This window comes from Phodopus roborovskii, unplaced genomic scaffold (genome assembly GCF_943737965.1).
Source record: "Phodopus roborovskii unplaced genomic scaffold, PHOROB, whole genome shotgun sequence".
Lineage (NCBI taxonomy): Eukaryota > Metazoa > Chordata > Mammalia > Rodentia > Cricetidae > Phodopus > Phodopus roborovskii.
This window is the reverse complement of record NW_026126410.1, coordinates 29,514,114-29,531,961: the sequence shown is the minus strand read 5'-3', so window position 1 is coordinate 29,531,961 and position 17,848 is coordinate 29,514,114. Positions and strand designations below refer to the sequence as shown.

Sequence of the window (17,848 nt, the reverse complement as noted above, 5' to 3'; positions counted from 1 at the left end):
ATTTTAAAATATTATGATGATGATGATGATGATGATGTGTGGGAGTGCATGCCTTTATCCCCAGAACTTGGGAAAAGTGCAGGAGGGTCTTTACATTCCAAGACAGCAAGTGTTATCTAGGGTGATCCTGTCTCAATAGAAAAAGGAAGGAAGGAAGCAAGGAAGGAAGGGAGGAAGAAAGGAAGGAAGGAAGGCGAACTTTATAATTTTAATGGTAGGACAGTATTTTGCCTGAAATGAAAAATGATAACTATACATATTATTTATTCTATTATTTACTACACTGCAGTCTCTTCACAAGAAAGACAAAAGCATGGTGTCTCCTTTGACTGTCCCAAGAAGGCTCCTTGCAGTGGTACTCATATTCCAGTGTTTGCTCATCACCACAAAACGAAACAAACAGAATACCTCTTAAGTTTATTTAACTACTTTCCCCTCTCTTCTTTCCCTTAAGTTCTCTGTATTCAGAATTGTCTACCCATCATGTCATTGATATTGGACTCATCAAGGCCATGTTTATAATACTTAACTTAATATCAGTGTTTGACAAAGCTGATTCTCTACACTCCACACAATATCTATATTTGTCTTATAAAACTACCTTAGAGATTCTATCATAGAACATACCAGTAATGCCAGTATTCGGGAGTCAGGGGGTGCTGGATTTCACAGCCAGTTTTGACTACATACCTAGTTATATATCAGCAAACAAAAATACAATCATTGGCTTTTGATTTTTCAGTAGCTAATTAATACCTATTCTTATTTTCATCTGACTCCCACCCTGTACATATCATCTCCTAATACATGCTAAAATATTTTCTCTGTCTCTGTCTCTCTCTGGCTCATATGTACCTGCCCTTGAAAAATTCCTCTTTTCTCATTACGCCCATTTCATTTTGACTTTATACCAAGCTTTGGATATAGTAACATAAATGAACTTATGGGTTCGCAGCAGAGCTCATAGAAGACATCAAACAATAGGCTCTGTTTAATGTAATGGAACACTATAAAAATGATGTCCTGGCACTATACATAATAATTCTCCTAAATTCAAACTCCCACAAACCAAATAATATCTTTGTATTCACCTTAAAACAATAAACCATCATAAAAGTTGTAAAACAAAATGAGAGAACAATAAACAAAAATGAAATAACAAAGTCATCTTTAGCTATATAAAAGAGTAAAATAAAGAAGCAAATATTAAAATCTATAAGTTCAAAATCATTATTAAAATTTTCTACCCTTCTTCCTATAATTCTATAATATTTTATCAGCTAACAAAGGAAAAATAAATCAGAATCTATAGCAAAACATGTATTAACACAGCATGTATTAACAATAATTTCTTATAAGAAATTATTACACTGAGTGAATTGAAATAGTAACACATTAAATTTATTTCTGTAAATTAGATTTTTTAAAAATTAGACATTGGCAGAAAGTGACATTTGAAAGTGTGTCCTGTATTTCATAGCGGTGTATTATTTTTGACTTGTAGCTGCTTGGTCTCTTTTCACAGTGCATCATTTCAACCTCTAGCTCCATAATCATGTCTCTTTTTGTCTGAAATTGCCACCTTTGGGTCCCTCCTTTAAGGATCCATGTAATTACATCAGATTTACTATATAATCCAGGATAATCACTTCACATCATGAGTTTTAGTTTAATCACCTTTCTGTAATCTCTTTAAGACATTTAAGCAGTGTATTCCAAATCTGGGATACAGTACATGGTATCTTTGATAGCATTTACTCTGGCATTGACTGGTGATAGCACCTGTCCTATAAGACCTGGCCTCCATCTCCCGTTACATCTTTGTTTGATTTTTTGCTATCTAGACAGTTGCTTTCCAATTCTTCAATGTGACTATGCTGACAGCCTTGCCTTTCTCTTTTGCTTAACACACACTCTCCGTTTTAATTTTGTTCAGTAACTGCTTCTCCTCCAGGCAAAGACTGTCATATCAATAATGGCATATTAACTCCATTACTACCTCTAAGTCCTTTGCTCAAATGCCATCTGTATTACCTAATACCATTGTTCTACCCTCATCTATATGTATTTCAGTTTCTAATATCATTTATCGTCTAATATACCATAAAATAATATTGTAATATCTTACTTTTTCCACTAAACATGTGAGTTTCAGGACAAAGTGTGGTCTTCCATCTAATGGTGATCCTGACAAAGTGTCTGAATGTAGTGATTTCTTCATACCTGCTATGGATTTGAGAATGAAGTGGTCTGACAAAAATGGACTAGATGTTCTAAAGAACCACTGGTAAAATAATAGGTAAACGTCTTCAAAGAGATATTATTTTTATAAAAGAAACACCACTAAGCTTGGCGTTGGTGACATATGACCCTTTAATCCCAGCACTAGGGAGGCAGAGGCAGGCGGATCTCTGTGAGTTCGAGTCCAGCCTGGTCTACAGAGTGAGTTTGAGGACAGGCTCTAAAGGAATACAGACAAACCCTGTCTCAACAAACAGTCAAACAAACAAGAAACACCAATAAAATATGATGGATAGAATCTTCCAAAAAACAACAAAAATGTGATTGTATATCTAGAATAAGGAAAGGTGATATACTCAGGAAAACATGCTAGTAAAATCTAGGAAAGAGCCTGACCATGTCTAGAAAGAATAAAGCTGAGCACAGACTATAGCAAAGCAGTGATTCTCTAGACTACATGCTTTACTATTCCATAGTCATTTGTACTAGGAAATATTCGTATAAACATTGACAGTAACACACTAAGCTGGGATGTGGGTAGAGAACATTCCATATGCCTTACTTACAAGATGTAAAGTACTTTAGCTTTTTATTAAGAAGATACCCATACATTGTATGTAATCTTTGACATATTATTTAAGCCAATGTCACATCCAAAACTTACTAGAGTTGATCCATTAAAAATATGCATAAATAATAAAATTTAAATGCATGATAATATCTAAATAGTAAATAAAATTATAAATAATACAAAATACAAAGTTTTTGTTTTGGCATAATTAAAATATTAAAATCCTAGTCCTATTCTTATAACATTTAAGTGATAATATAGCAGGTTTTTTTTGTTTCCATAATAAAAGTCACATTTAAAAGATTATATATTATTGATGGCATAAATAGAGTCATTTATTTCAGTCACCTCACACAATTCTGCATGTCCACTAAATGAAGGTGTTTTTAATATTTAAAGGGAGGTGGCTCACATTCTCCAGTCACATTTTCTCTTTCTATCCCTATCAAAATCCCATATAGTACTTTATCATATTGAAATTCCTGTTTCCTTCACTTACTTTCCTTCTCAAAAACTTGCCTGTGGAGATGACTTAGACTGAATCAGCACCCCACCCCCTCTGTGTGCTTTCTTTTCACATATAATGGCTAGGGGCTCTGAATCTATATTTATGTCTTCCACAATTTCTTTCATCAATGACATATATTTAAGATTCTGTGATCAAAGTTACTTATGAGTAGTTTATTCTGCTCATTTTTCTATGAATGATATATATTTTAGTTGTTGTCTCTTTTTTTTTTTTAACTTATCTTCTTCTGTGTCTATGTGTTATGTGTGGGGCAGGTAATGAACATGTGCACCTTGGTAACTGTGTCTGCCAGAAGTAGGTAACTGATACATTGGAGCTGTAGATACAGATGGTTTTGAGCCAGCAGACATAGGTGTTGCAGATCAAACTCCAGTGCTCTGCAAGAACAGCACTCTTTAAATTCCTTTTCAGATACAATACAGCTAATATAAACGATAATGACTAGTTACCGTCTGGAATTTTGCATGCTAACAGTTTACTGAATTGGTCAATTTTAGTTTTGTTATTTCTACATAGATTGGTTCAGTTCCTATTACAAACAGGTACTACAAAAATATAAGTTCTGTATTATCTATCTACCTATCATTTGTCATTTATTTGATGATCTATGATTTATGGATCACCAATAATCTATTTATATATTTATTTATCTATCATCTATTTATGTGTCAATGTATCATCTGTCTATTTTTCTGTCATCTATCTATAATCTATAGTCTATCATCTACCATCTATCTATTGAGCTATCATATCTATCTATCTATCTACCTATCTTCCTTCCCCTAACTCCTCTATTCAAAACATCCAGAACTATGTTAAGAAGAAGAAGTTGACAATTGATATCCTTATATTGTTTGTAATCTTGGAAGTTTAATCAGTTCTTTTTTAACATTTAGTATAATATTCATTTTGAAATTTTTAAAATATTCTTTAGATTTTTGGGGATGCACTGCTTCTTTGCTTTTGACCATAAAAGATACTGAATTTTCTCAAATACATTTATTTTTGTGTTCAAATGACTTTTATCTTCTTAATTAATATGCTACACCACATTTATTTATGTGTATTTGTTGAACTATACTTACATCTCTGGTATGCATTCTCATTAATCATAGTGAATGAATATATTTGGGTGCTGAGCTTCCTAGTATTACACTAATTATTTTTGCATATACATTCATGGACATAATATCCTGCAGCTTTGTTTTAGTATCTGTCTAGATTTGATATCAAAATAATGCTGAAATTTTAAAGTGATTTCAGAAGCTTTCAGTTTAATATCTTATAAGACTGTGAAAATGACTACCAGCCTTTCACTAAGTGTTTTAGGAATCCAGTATGGCATGAATACAGTACTATACTGATCCAATTTATTCATTATTCAGGTTAGCAGATTATAAATTTCTGGAAAAGTATATATTTTTCCAGCTTCCATACTTTGCTTTGGTAAAGATCTACATTTTGATTTATCTCATCTTTCTATTTTTGTGTCACTTGTTGTAATGTCTATTTTTAAACTTCTCATTGTAGTTATTTGAGTAATTCTTTCTCCTTTTCTGTTCTCAGTTAATAGGTGGTGAATTATGATCATTTCCTCCAAAGAGGCAGCTCACACCTTCATTGCTGTGTTCCACTTCCTTCCATACTTGTTTTCATCTTTTTCTTCTAATTTCTATTTTTCACTGTTTTTCTATTGGACTTGGATTATTTTTCTCTTTTTTTGGCTTGCACTACTTCTGAGGTTCCTCTTTTTTTATGTGGAAATTTATATTACGAGCTTAAACTTTTGGCCTACATTTTCTTTGGGTGAGCTCTGGTATGCTGTGCTTGCATTTTAATTACAGTGACATTACCACGTCTTTAAAAATTCATTGTTGGTTCATAATCTGTGAAATTTGCATGCATTTATTTTTTTTAATTTTTCTCTGCATTTCCAGTTTATTCTGCTATAGGAAGAATATATACTGAATGTACCTATTCTCAACCAATGGAGAATGCTTCATGGAGGAGGTCTAATGGGGAATGGCTACTCTGCTACTATTGGACAGAATGTGTTATATGTACAGTTAGGCACATTTCATCCAAAATGTTGTTATAAGTCCCCTATTACATATTGATTTTATGTTTAGATGCAATTTTTTGGTGTTATATGCCCTATTATAACATTGTATCTGATGTTTTAATTAAAAATTGTGAGTTATTAGGATCTCTTGTATCTTCTTAAAGGCCTCCCTCCAATTACTTTGTTAAAATGTTACAGCATTATTTGAGACATAAAACATGTTTTCCATGTTTAACTCTAAGGTCACAAAGTATCTTCTTGACAACTACAGCAATAGTATGCACCACAATATTCTCTGGGGTTTGCTTACACAAGATTATTAATGTTTGGGGAACATGCTCCCATTTCATTTTATCCTGAATGATGTTTGTGTACATATTTTATTAGATATATTGGCTTTTAGATTGACATTTTTCCTATAATATATTTAAAATTCTTCATAATTATTTATTTTTCTAAGACTAAATGTAATTAGATTATTTCTTCTTTCTTTCTCTCCAAACCTTCCCATATACCCCTCCTTTGTTCTGCTTCAAATTCATGGACTCTTGTTCATTAATTTTTGCTACGCACATGCGTGTGTGTGCTATTTTTCAGGGATTTTTTTTAAATGTAAACTTCATATTTGAGCACCACATGAGCATAACTCTAGCAATTCCTCTCCAACTCCTCACATGTTCTATACTTCACCACCAAACACATCATCTCTTCCTTAGTTATTATTGTTACATGCATCACAAATACACATAATGTCCAATAACTCCATTTTAAGATGCTATTATTGCTAGATGGTTGTGGCACACACCTTTATTTTCAGCATTGAGCAGGCACAGACAGTGAGATCTCTGTGAGTTCGAGTCCATAGAATCAATTTCAGCACAGACTCCAAAGCTACACATAGAAACTCTGTGTCTTGAAAAACTAATGATAAATAATAATAATAATAATAATAATAATAATAATAAAATCCTTTAATCACTTGCCTGAGAGTTAATATAAAATTACTGCAGATGCTTTGTAATTTCACTTTTTTTTGTATGATAATTAATTATATATCAGGGAAAGGGCATCTCTTTTAATCTAAATTTCCACTCTTCTAGGAAATATTAGGAATCACTTCAGCTAAAAGAGTTTCGTCTAGTTCCCATCATTGTGCTGATTTATTTCTGCCCAAGGATTTTTTTCTTTAAACTAAAATTACCTACTTCATTTTTGATATTTTTTCATTCCATCTATTTTGTATAGACAGTTCATAGATTTATATACAAGTGACCATATTTCAAAGCACCACACCTTTTCCACTCTTATCTTTATGGTAAGTCCATGTTCAGTATACAACACAGTAGGTTTTAAAATAGATCTTTCTAGTTACACATAATCAAAGTTATCTGGAAGTTTTTTTTTTTTTCAGAAACAGTTTCATTTCAGTAATTAAATATTGTCTACTCTCAGATCTTGTGTAATCTAAAGGATTTCACTGCAGTTTTCAGATCTGTTTTCTAGATAGAAATGCCGTTTCTAGTTTGATCTTAGTTCTAACAACTCATTTCAGAGTGATCGCCAGCTGACTGAATCCACATAATTAAAGTTATAAAGGACTCAATCAACAGTCATGGGAACAGATGGTGTTATGTGGCTTTATTGAATTTACACTAGTATCTCTAAGAGACACTTCCTCTTGAATTCTCATGCTCATTTGTTATGACGTATTTTCCAACAGAAAGAATAACCAGCAACAAAAAAAGAATATGAAATAGAAGGATGCACTTTGCATGGTCTTAATATCCAGTAGCATTTGTTCGCAGATTTCAAGACTGTTTTGCTTTCTCTTTCAAGTCCTGAAAAATATGGACTTAGAGACATTTAGTCCTATTGTTCTGTACTTGACTTTCTGTGGTACATGTTGTTTCTGATGGGAAAATGGCTTAAAAAATTGCTACCCTTATATATGTCAAAGGCTTCCACTCTTGAAGATGGATACTTGGGAACAGGAATGTTATATTTTTACCACTGTACATTTAATGTCAAAGTAGTCTCCAGAAGTTCTTCCATGTATTTACTAAAAACATCAATATTTGTTTCATTCATCATGGTGTGTAGAGCATACAAATCCAAAGAGCAGACAAACTGCATGCTTAAGATGATGCAAACCAGGCCTTGATAGCATCAAAATTGGATGAAACAAGGCTAATCCCAAGTAAAGTGTATGATAATTATGAACATTTTTAGATGTAAGAGCTCATAAAAATATAAAATGAGTTGTTTAGAGTTTTACAAACAACCTTGAAAACTAAGATCTAGTGAAGGTTTCTCAATATTTACTCAACTAACATTGGAATTGAGAGATATGAAAGATATCTGTCTTATACATTTGATAATGCTTAGCAGGATCAGTGTGCAGTAATGCTGAGGAAAAGAACTCGGCAGTGTTACTAAAATTCCTCTAAGCATAGAGAATTTCCTGAGGATGGAAAAGTCACTTTTCAGTAGAATCACTGATTCTGGGGATGTAGATAAGTAAGAAAGGAGTCTGAAGTATAGGAATAGCTGACAAAATGAATGAATTCTTCCAACATTTTCAATCATGGGACACTCCAGAATCACCCACTATTAATTAAAATATTGTATTAGCAAAAGCTTAACAAGATATTTTCACAAGCAATGCTGTTTCTAAACATACACACACACAAAAAAAAGATGTTGGGATGGAGGGTTTTCACTGACTATGCAGGTAGAAGATGAATGTGCACTGGAGATTATTTACTACACAGAGAAGGAAAAAAAGGGGGCAAGCTACTAGGATCATACTCCCATAGAGAGGTATTACCACAATAAATAAATGACTACTGTACTAACTACTGTACTAAAATAGAACTCAATTATTTTGATTCTCAAAAGGCATTATTGTTTCCAGAAAACAAAAAGATATGGGCTTAATAAAAAAAAATGAAGGTATGTTCTTTTTCTTAAGAATTCTAAACAATTGAGACTTCTAGAACAAACACAAGAAAATTGAGAGCATTAAAAGAAACATATTAACAATGGCAGCAGTAAAGGGACTCTAGTAGGCCCACACATGGAAAACATGGCTCTGGCAAGCTTTGCCCTTTCTCTAGTCACTTTATGTTAAAAAAAAAAAAAAAAAAAGGAATATTATATTACATTCCAAAAGCTAGCCACTAAGGTGTATTCCCTTATGTGCCCACTTCCTCCACCTAAGGATGACTACAAAGGCCCAACTATAAAAGCATTAAAGTACAAAAATCTAAAGTCCCAATTTTAGCTATTCTAATTATCTGGTCCCGTCAAAATTTAATGCCTCAGAATGACAGGGTTTTCCCTTTTACCTTTATAAGCTGTCATTCACCCATGGGTCACATTGGTCACCTCTTTATCCAGATGTAGTCCTTTGCCTCATCAGGGCAAATACCCCTTCCTCCTTTTTCTTGTTCCTTTCCATTTCTTCCTCATCCTCTAGCTCCAGTATTTGTCTGTTATGTCTTGACTTTGTGCTGAGAACTTGGTCTTGTGGTGTCTTGTGGTGATACCTGTCCTTTTGGGCAACATGGCCAGGAGACCATCCATACCCAGTGAATTCTAGTGGATGTTTTTGTTACACCAAGAAGATATACAAAGCTGTTCTATACTTCAGTGTACTTCTATAAAATCATGTTTGACCATATAGACTTTGGATCAAATATGAGGTTTCCCAATTATGATATTGACTCCTTTTTATTTGGGGAGTACTCTCAGGAACTGACTTGATTAAGATCTATTTAAAGTTCTTCATATGATTTGAGAGGGTGCTTATTGCATAAATGTATAGCTGGTATAGTAAATGTCATCACTAATTTTTTGGAACTGTATTGTTAGAGTTCAAAAGTGCATGGAAGAGCAAGTGACTTCCATAAGGTAGAACAGGTAAAGAATCCCCACATTGTAGGAAATGAGGCATAATATGTTGTGCAACAGTTTTCTCAGAGATTGAAACACTGCATCCTGTAGACAACCTTCTTAGGCACCAAGATAGACAACTCAAATTAGCTTCAGGAAGTTCCTGAAACTGACAATATGTCACAGACCCCCCCTCCTTGCCATTGTAATCAATGAAAACAAAAGGTGAGACTAGCTGTTAGACAGGCAGTCTGTCTTCAAAGAACAAAGGCAAAAACTAAACAAATAAGAAAAGAAAAAAGAAAAAAGAAAAAAAAAAGTACTGTGCTGCAAAAAAGACACTCAGACAAGCCAAGCTGCCAAGATTCATGAGAAGAGACCAGATGCCTAGATGAAACAAAATCCTGCCAAACTGCCTGGAAGAATTACAGACCAAATGAGACACCAGAAAACCACATTCTCCAAATCTGTAGACCTGTCTGCAGGCTGTTCAATGTTCTGCAGATTCCCATCTTCGTGAGCTGCAACTTGTGTTGGGGCAGAAGGGATGGGCTTTGGTGATTCAGCTGCTTTTGAGTCATTTCTGATTCTGTAGTTAATTCCTCACCCACACTGCTGTAAGCACCTTGCCAAAACTAATTGTTTCACCACCTGGGACTTTAGTAGTATCCATACTTTGGTCTGTCATGGGATCATGAACTGGGATGAATAGATATGTGTGTTGTGTCTTTAGGAAAATTTTGTCACACAATAAGAAGATCATGTGTTTGAGGCCAGGGCTACATTGTGAAATGCTTTCTCACAAAGATATATACCTCTCTCTCTCTCTCTCTCTCTCTCTCTCTCTCTCTCTCTCTCTCTCTCTCTTTCTCCCTCTCTCTCTTTCTGTGTGTGTGTGGTGGGGTGCATGTACATGTGCGAGCACACACGTGTTAGTGTCATTGCTGATTTGTGTATCAAAGACATGGAAGCTTAGAAACATGAAAGTATCTGACAATAGGTTACAGTAATTAGAAAGCATTTGTAAACAGATTCCCAATGAGTAATGCATAAGAGTTGATAATCAATGTTTTGCTGAACCTTAAACATATTGGAAAAAGAAGAAAGTGTTAAAATAACAATGGTTCTTTTATTTTAGCAATTTCCATGAAAAGGTGATGACAGAGCAGCTGCTCTTGAGACCAATTGGCATGATTTTGCTATAAATTCTTGAATATAAGTGTTGTCTTAAATTTCAGTGTTAGCTGTGATGATAGTAAATGATTTAATAAAGCTTGCCTAAAGGATCAGAATTCAAAGCCACCTACATCAGTCAAACATAGAAGCTGGCCAGTGTTGGCACACACCTTTAATCCAAGGACTCATGAGATAGAGGTAGATGGATCTCTCTGAGTTCAAGGCTACCTGGGCTACCTGAGAGTGAGTCGGTGAAAGAGTAACATAACGCATGCCTAATCCCAGCACTAGAGATGTATATAAGATAGAAGTAAAGGTTAGTCTCCAGCCACAGTGATAGAGCATTGCAGTCTAGGATTCTAATGCTTGGTGGAGAACAATGCAATCTGGAGATGAAATCTGGGGTTCAGTAGATTGCCCTTTCTGTCTGAGCACTGGGAAGGTGAGAACTCTCTACATGCCGACTGCTTTGCTTCTCTGATCTTCCGCTTAAATCCCAATATCCATCTCTGGGATTTTATTATTCATGCTACAGTTGGCATTAACTCATGGGAAGAGGAAAACAAAATCATATGTTGACTATATTTTAACTGTGAACCAGTTGATTATATGACTTAGAGCAAAGTCCACAACTACTGGGACATGAGCAAAGAAATGCTTTGACTTCACAGTTTGACTTTTATAAAGTCATGGCAGTGACAGTTGAGCCGCTGGCTTGTCTCTCCTCTTTTTCCTTTCTAAAGAGGTTTTAAATACCCTTGACATTAATAATGTATCAGTATTTGTAAAAGTGCATTTATGATCTCTTCACTGGCTTAAACATCTTCTTTGTTTACACAGATAGAAGAATTAAGCCTAAATAAATGCAGTTACCCACTGAAAGAGAAGTAGTTGAAAGTGAGATGTTACTTCAATGACTTTTTGCTAACTGTATGCTTCCCTAAATTGCCTTCAACTTCAAAGCTATACAGAATAAACAGTTCTTACTTGCAAAATATAACTATCTATAAAAAATTCTTTCAATTTCTATATACGTGTTTTATACTTCTGTCCTCATCCCATCAGAATCATTCTCTTTATTGCTTCCTATTCTCAGCCCCAAGACATTCCTCCTACAGTGGGATGTCTGTCACCATCTCCCATATGCCTGTAATTAGAATGCATATTAAATCTACAGCCAAACCAACCAAGAGACACTAAAACCAGTAGCTTCTTTAGCACTTGTCTGTCTTAAAGGAAGTAAAAAATAAATGATAAATTTCCTGTTTATGTATAATAGCTTTTCATAATTAACATTAGTAATAATACATAGGGAATTTGAGGGATTTGTGCTTTATGGGGAAAATATGTATAGAAATCTAATTATATTCATTAGCATGTATAATCTTAATACATTATAATATTAAAATAAATAATATTGGAATATTATATATAATATTTTAATAGACTTTTGGCATATATAACTAAATAAGATATTTAATCTGCAAGTTACTGGTACAGCAAAATCCTGCCAAACTCATAACTAAAAGCTAGTTATGAGTTATTAACCTATGAAAACTATCAAAAAGGCCTTAGACATCTATTTCATAGGGTGTGAAGTGAATAAATCTCAGAGACTATAAAACAAATTTAAACGTGGTGGCTTGAATGAGAATGGCTTCTACAGTCTCATATGTTTGAATAATTTGTACATAGTTTATGCAACTGTTTGGCAAGAATTATGGGCTTTTGCTTAGTTGGAAGGGATGTGCCATTTGGTACTTTAGTGTGCTACTCATATCCATTGTGTCTCTCTTGGTGTCTTCTTGGGTACTGAACTACCTCTCAACTGTTTTAGCTGTCATGTGTGTTCATCCATCACATATTCTAACCCTCTGAAACTGTCTGCCCAAACATTTTCCTTCATAAATTGCCTTGTAATGGTGGTTTGCCATAGTAACATATAAGGAACTAAGATGAAACAGAAGCTAAAAGTAGACACCATAGAAATCAGACAGTCTTGCGAATTGACACATCTACTAAACTTCTATAGGATAGTAGGTCATCACATACCCTAGGTATTATACACATTTTACAGAACACTGTAAAATTCCATGAAATTTACAAGACTAAGACTATTATATTTGTTATCACTAGGTTGTCTATCATTACACATATATTGCTAGTTGATGATTCTAACTTTAATTGGCAAGGCTAATGATAAATTCTAGATTAGTTTTGTCTGCTAAATGGCAAATGGCACCAGATGGCTGAGGAAGTGTTATTCGATACGACTAGAAAGAATTAAATTAGGTAAAGAATTATTTAAACATTAGACAAACAAAGACATGAAGTAGAGTTCTTGAACTCAAGGTATTGATATTCTGTTGGTGGGGTGAGAAGAGTATTATGAGAAAGCATATACTAAAATAATAACTCAATTTATCACCGTTTATTAAATCCCCATTAAAGACTAGACAAAGAGAAGTTGATGGAAATCGATAAACTGCTATAAGCACACAAAAGCAAGCAAATCTATTTATAGTTTCCATATCTTGAATATGGATACTTTATTCTTATGTGGTAGTATTTACAACCTAAAACTTTCCTAGTTCAACATATTGCAAATTTACCTTTATGATGATGTCAATCATTCAGTCTCAATTAGAAACTCTGTTATTTTCTGCCTTCTTTAAAGTTCCTAAGTTCATTGTTTATTTTCTTGCTCCTTTTATTTTCATTTTTATGCCATTCTTCCCTTTTATTACATAGTTACAGGATTAAAATTATTCAAATATCTCAGAGTACACCAATGTTTTATAACAAATAGAAATTTGTTATCTCAAAATAGCTTTTGCCTTGGATGAAAACTTAACATAGTTTCAACAAACATCTGTCCTTGTCCCTTTCATACTGCAATATGTAGCTACTGTTATCTACTTGCCTTATTTGTTTTTAAAAAGTATGCCCATATGTGAAAAAGAAAAATATAAGATTAAAATTTATTAAAAAACACATTTTTAATAAGCAATGTGTTTACCTTGGAACATATTTTCATTTATTTGTTTTTCATTTTATAAAAGGTTAAACATACTAGTATTTATCTATACTGCACAAATGGAATTTTGGGAGACTATTCCCCATGGAGGGATACTCTTTCAGCCTAGATACATGGAGGAGGGCCTTGGCCCTGGACCAAATGATATAACAGACTTTAATGATCCCCTATGGAAGGACTCACCCTTTCTGGGGAGTGAATGGGTGGTGGGATGGGGGAGTCAGTAGGTTCCTGGAAGGGTGGGAGGGAGAGGGAACAAAGATTAATTTGCAAAATAAGATTGATTGCTTCTAATTTAAACAAAAATTTAAAAAATATTAAACATCTTTTTTATAAGTTCTTGCTGTAGTAAGCATTAATGTTAACTTATACAGACACAGTTATTTAAAGGAATGCAGTAAAAATACTTTATATGAAAATTCATTTTCAATGACTTCTTAATTTGTGAGATGTGCAAAACTGATGCTTGTAAAGAACTCTGTCATTGTAGGGTAATGGTGTTGCATGGTGATGGTGTTGCATGCCTTTAATCCAAACACTGGAGAGGCAGATGGGTCTCTGAGTTAGAGGCAAGCCTGGCCTATAGAGTGAGTTCCAGGACAGTCACCAAAATGACACAAAAGAAACTCTTACAAAAAGCCAAATAAAGGAGTTCTGACAGTATTGTTATTAATTACATTTATTCATTTATTTTACATCCAAAAAACTGGTTCCCTTCCCTCTTCTCCAATTCTAACCTACAACTCCCCATTCATCTACTCCTCCTTTTCTGTTTAGAAAGGGGCAGGCCTGCCATGAGAGCCAACAAAGCATGCTATATCATGTTAAGTTTGGAGTAAGCTCCTCTCTTTTATTAAGGATAGGCAAGGCAACCCAGTATGAAGATTACCTTTCTGAAAGCCAGCCAATTGTTACAGGACAAGGAACAAGTCCTGCCCAGACCACTATGAGATGCACATGTAGTTCAAGGTACACAACTGTCGCACATGTATAGAGGACCTAGGTAGATCCCATGCAGGCTCCATAGCTGTCTGTTCAGAGACTATGAACTGCTATTAGCCCAATTAAATGGTTTCTGTGAGTTCCCTTGTGATGACTTTGACATCATCCCCCACTCATGGCTCATACAATCCTTCCTCCCTATCTTTAACAGTAGGCTAAGTGCTTAGATGTGGAACTATGCATCTGTTTCCAACAGTCCACTGGATGAAAGCCCTCTGATGACAATCGGGGTATTTACCAATCTGATTGCAGGTAATGACCAATTCAGGTTACCTATCTACTTTGTCATATGTTACAGTCATCTCACAGTTTCTCAAAGTACAATTTGTGTTACATAAATAAAAAGGCATTGGAAGTGTTTAGAGAATCAAATTGACAGCAACCAAGATCTTGCTAAAGTTCCATATTCCTTGATTAGACACATAAATTAAGCATGTAACTAGCTTTTCAACAAAGACTTACCTTGCCTACGTATTGATAATCAGATCCTGTATATTCTTCCAATAAAAAGAACTGGTTCCACATCCAGCCTCGTTTTTGGCGGTGAAGGATTTTACCATCACTCCTTGGGAGGCGGGCTTCTGAAATCATTTGCTGAAGCCCAGGAGTCCTTCTGAACGTTAGCTCTGGAGAGCAGAAATGGGGCAGACATGCCCAGAGAACAAAAAGTCTCAAGAACAGATAGATAGTCATAGTTCACTTCTTGAAAATTTCCAGTGTAGATGATGAAAACGTAGTCCTGTTTATGGTATCTTACTTTGTCTCAGCTGGCCTCCACCATTTCATTGATGCTGTGTACATATTTTCAAGAGCTTCAAAGAAACAAATATTAAAATTAGTTAGTGGAACATATTATGTACTTTTTATTACAGTATTAAAATAAAAATGATTTAATAAAAGTGCAAAATGAAATATCCTATTTATTTTGTTTAAAATAATGATCAGTTTTTGAAGCATTCTTTGTCTAATAGAACATCTAAAAGTTAAGAAAAGATGGCAATAACTGATTTTTTTCAAGCACATTGTTAAAATACCACTATGACTCTTTCTTGTGACACAGGCATAATGATTAACAATTCCTAAGTGTAGTGGTAAGATGCCATTTTGCATGTCAATTTTTTCACAATTTAACATAAAATTAAACTTTGAAAATAAAATTGGATCCATAAGAATTATGAAGAATGTGAAAGGTAACACTATTTAAGTAGTTTTTAAATGACAATATTACTTGTTTGGATATGATCAGAAATTAAAGAAAAGTTAAAAAAAAAAAGAGAGAGAAGCAAACACATGGAAAAGCTTTCTGTTGAAGGATACACCTTCCTACTGAGATTGACTATAGATTTATAGTTTTATTAAGTATAAAAGGCACTACTCCAGTGAACTGTTTTGTAATAAGCTTAGCACTACTTAGTACGATAATATATTTGTGCCAGTTATATGTATAATACAATGCAAGATCTGGGAACTTATTACCATGCTTCTTACTTTATTTTTGTCTTGAAGCTCATGGTGTCTAGTATCTACTGTAATAATAAAGTACTCAATGATCTCCAACCTCATACCTGCCCCTCTTTTCTATATAGCATCTCCAGGTAATACAACTTTAATGTCAGTTGGGTGGAGTCTTATTTCTGCAAGGAATACTCATTGCAGTTTGAACAGAAAACAAGATCTATCCAACTATATGATACTGGATTTTACAATGGCATGGATCTTCATGCAACTATTTCACTTTAGACTTTTACTTCAACCCACCAAACATCTCCTCTAAAGCTAGTGTTCTTTTTGTTTTTTTTTGTTTTTGTTTTTGTTTTTGTTTTGTTTTGGTTTTTTTTTTTTTTTTTTTTTTTTTGTTTTGTTTTTTTTTTTTTTTTTTTTTTTTTTTTTGATTTTCGAGGCAGGGTTTCTTTGTATTGCTTTGGAGCCTGTCCTGGAACTTGCTCTGTAGGCCAGGCTGGCCTCGAACTCACAGAGATCCGTCTGCCTCTGCCTCAAAATGCTGGGATTAAAGGTGTGTACCACCAACGCCCGGATAAGCTTGGGTTCTATTACTAAGGTTGCTGTGCTCTTTTCAGCTTGGGATCTCTTTGTGTCATATGTTGCTTTCAGATCTCTGCTTAGAATACATCACACTTCAGCTCTTGCTTTGATATCCACTCTGACATTTAATATACCACAATGCATTACACATGTTTTACTTTTTATCAGTTACACATCTGTTAACCCATAAAAATCTCTTGGTGAGATAGTTGTACTTTTTCCTTTCACTTTCAATGTCTATAACAGCATTACAGATTAGAGAAATTCATTAGCAACTTTCAATAAAGAAATAAATAATATAGAATTATATTTCCTATTCTATGATCCATGTTAAGTATGTATGTATATAAGGAAATATTTCACTATAATACCACTTGTATTTTATTATAATTTTAGGTTATTTTATTATTTGGTAAATACATTTTGTAGATAAATATTTTATTTCTGGAGGTCATAATGGTTCTAAATTATTTATAGACCAACAGGATTGAATTCTCTGTGTGTTCAATGAGAAGCACTTTATGTACTCTGTGATTCGTAATTATGCTTTCACTCACAGATATTTGGTAGCAATCTGTTTGGTTTTCTTTTCCTTTATTCTTAAAATGATTGAAAGGTTAATGCAAATGTGCTTTAGAAATAAGATTAACAATGAACCAATGTTTCCCTTGAGTGTATGAAATGATAGTGAGCACATGAAGTCATACAACATGATCGATGTAAACTCTATTATAAAATGCCATGTAATACTCCACCAGAGTTTAGCAATGATCTGATGTGTAAAGTAGTTTTATATCCCAGAGCCATGCCTTTCAGACAGTTATATTGATTACATTCTAGGTATTAGGAACATTTGCCAAACTGTTGTTTGTCTTTCTATGATTCAGCATATAACACATTGCCCAGAATCCTGCACTGTTTTTATAGACACAGAAGTATATGAATTAGGGTTTCTGCTGTGAGTCAAAAGTATACTTAACTCATCTCTTTTGATCATTAAAAAAACTTGATAGCAATTATATTCAATATTAATGCTTCCTCTATATACATTAATAAAGTACCAATAATAATAATACTAAACTGACATTATAAAAATTAGTTAGTGGCTACTGTATATTTAAACAATTAATAAATATCCAAAACCTCTACATAATGAACGTAATCACATATTCATTAATTTTCTGTATTCAATTGTTTAGTGATTAGAAATACTCAATAAGAGGATTAATTATTATAATGTAAATAAAAGTGTATTAAAATGTGGATTATAGTCAAACTAATTTGATATAACCA

At 33.7% G+C, this 17,848-nt stretch overlaps 1 protein-coding gene across 1 annotated transcript in view; it reads right to left on the bottom strand.

Moving 5' to 3' along the window:
* Positions 1 to 15,205, bottom strand: part of LOC127220666 (cadherin-10) — a 112,956-nt gene extending 97,751 nt beyond the window's left edge. Inside the window, exon 1 of the mRNA XM_051182581.1 lies at positions 14,975 to 15,205. Within this exon, the coding sequence (XP_051038538.1) occupies positions 14,975 to 15,205 (231 nt within the window). The remainder of the gene's footprint in view (positions 1 to 14,974) is intronic.
* Positions 15,206 to 17,848: the final 2,643 nt, after the last annotated feature.